This window comes from Ammodytes marinus (assembly GCF_949987685.1).
Source record: "Ammodytes marinus genome assembly, contig: scaffold_130, whole genome shotgun sequence".
Lineage (NCBI taxonomy): Eukaryota > Metazoa > Chordata > Actinopteri > Uranoscopiformes > Ammodytidae > Ammodytes > Ammodytes marinus.
In genome coordinates, this window is record NW_027648525.1 from 2,501 (window position 1) to 5,000 (window position 2,500).

Here is a 2,500-nt window from a genome sequence, read left to right on the forward strand (position 1 = left end):
CTGTGTGTGTGTGTCTCTGTGTGTGTGTGTGTGTGTGTGTCTCTGTGTGTGTGTGTGTGTGTGTGTCTCTGTGTGTGTGTGTGTGTGTGTGTGTCTCTCGGTGTGTGTGTGTGTCTGTTTCCCCTCTGACTGTGTTATAAAGATCAGCCTGTATGACGTCACCGATCATAACATGTTACTCTGTTGCATTGTGGGAGTTAGAGGCAGTTTGATGCATTGTGGGAGTTAGAGGCAGTTTGATGCATTGTGGGAGTTAGAGGCAGTTTGATGCATTGTGGGAGTTAGAGTCAGTTTAATGCATTGTGGGAGTTAGAGTCAGTTTGATGCATTGTGGGAGTTAGAGTCACAGGAGTGGAATGTTCGCCACGAGAACCAACCGACAAAAGCAAAAACGCCGCAGATTTATTTGGGACATTTGATGACCTGTCTCACTGACTGACAGAATGATGACCTGTCTCACTGACTGACAGAATGATGACCTGTCTCACTGACTGACAGAATGATGGCTGCACCTGTCTCACTGACTGACAGTCTAATGGCTGCACCTGTCTCACTGACTGACAGTGTAATGGGGTTAGGGTTAGATGGTTAAACTAAGTACGGTGTCGACTCACACAGTCATACACCTGGAAACCTGATATCTGCAGGTAAACTGAGTGTCGGACAAAGAATCATCAAACAGTTTATATCATTCACAGGCTTTTATTGTGAAGTCATGAAGAGGCTTTTATTGTGAAGTTACAGATTCACTTCATCAACAGGAAACAGTTCCAGAGAAGATGGAGGTCAGCTGCTGCTCATGTGTTACTGTGTGTGTGTGCGTGTGCGTATGTGTGTGTGTGTGTCTCTGCGTGTGTGTGTGTGTGTGTGTGTGTGTCTCTGCGTGTGTGTGTGTGTCTCTGCGTGTGTGTGTGTGACTCAGTGTGTGTGTGTGTGAGAGTTACTGTGTGTGTGTGTGTGTCTCAGTGTGTAGTATGCATAATATTCAGTGTTAATGCTCTGTGTGTCAGTGTGTATTGTATCAGTATAATGTTCAGTGTGTGTGTCTCTCAGTGTGTGTTGATGCTCTGCCAGAGAGAGACAGACAGACACACAGACAGAGGGACAGACAGACAGACAGAGGGACAGACAGACAGGTATTCAGTGTGTGTTGATGCTCTGCCAGAGAGAGACAGACAGGCAGACAGACAGACAGGTATTCAGTGTGTGTTGATGCTCTGCCAGAGAGAGACAGACAGGCAGACAGACAGGTATTCAGTGTGTGTTGATGCTCTGCCAGAGAGAGACAGACAGGCAGACAGACAGACAGGTATTCAGTGTGTGTTGATGCTCTGCCAGAGAGAGACAGACAGGCAGACAGACAGACAGGTATTCAGTGTGTGTTGATGCTCTGCCAGAGAGAGACAGACAGAGGGACAGGCAGACAGACAGAGGGACAGACAGACACACAGACAGGCAGACAGACAGGCAGGCAGACAGACAGACAGGTATTCAGTGTGTGTTGATGCTCTGCCAGAGAGAGACAGACAGGCAGACAGACAGACAGGTATTCAGTGTGTGTTGATGCTCTGCCAGAGAGAGACAGACAGGCAGACAGACAGACAGGTATTCAGTGTGTGTTGATGCTCTGCCAGAGACAGACAGACAGACAGGCAGACAGACAGAGGGACAGACAGACAGACAGACAGGTATTCAGTGTGTGTTGATGCTCTGCCAGAGAGAGACAGGCAGACAGACAGACAGGTATTCAGTGTGTGTTGATGCTCTGCCAGAGAGAGACAGACAGGCAGACAGACAGACAGGTATTCAATGTGTGTTGATGCTCTGCCAGAGAGAGACAGACAGACAGGCAGACAGAGGGACAGACAGGCAGACAGAGGGACAGACAGGCAGACAGACAGACAGGTATTCAGTGTGTGTTGATGCTCTGCCAGAGAGAGACAGACAGGCAGAGAGACAGACAGGTATTCAGTGTGTGTTGATGCTCTGCCAGAGAGGGACAGACAGACAGACAGACAGACAGACAGACAGGCAGACAGACAGACAGGTATTCAGTGTGTGTTGATGCTCTGCGTGCAGCGGCTGATCATTCTGGTCACCATCTCTCTGATGACCTCCGCTCTCATCTTACTGATCTGAAGAACCTCCTCATGGTTCACCTTCTCCTCCCTGCTGTAGTCCAGGGAGACCTGAGAGACAGACAGGCAGAGAGAGAGACAGGTTAATACAGAGAGACAGACACCTTCTCCTCTCTGCTGTAGTCCAGGGAGACCTGAGAGACAGACAGGCAGAGAGAGAGACAGGTTAATACAGAGAGACAGACACCTTCTCCTCTCTGCTGTAGTCCAGGGAGACCTGAGAGACAGACAGGCAGAGAGAGAGACAGGTTAATACAGAGAGACAGACACCTTCTCCTCTCTGCTGTAGTCCAGGGAGACCTGAGGGACAGACAGGTAGAGAGACAGACAGGCAGAGAGAGAGACAGGTTAATACAGAGAGA

At 49.2% G+C, this 2,500-nt stretch overlaps 1 protein-coding gene across 1 annotated transcript in view; it reads right to left on the minus strand.

Annotated features, from left to right (window-relative positions):
* Positions 1 to 2,051: 2,051 nt before the first annotated feature.
* The window catches only part of LOC307270422 (purine nucleoside phosphorylase-like), a gene marked incomplete at both ends in the record, with an annotated part of 11,082 nt that continues 10,633 nt past the window's right edge, over positions 2,052 to 2,500 (minus strand). The window contains one exon of the mRNA XM_080054304.1: positions 2,052 to 2,189. Coding sequence (XP_079910430.1) covers positions 2,052 to 2,189 — 138 coding nt within the window. The remainder of the gene's footprint in view (positions 2,190 to 2,500) is intronic.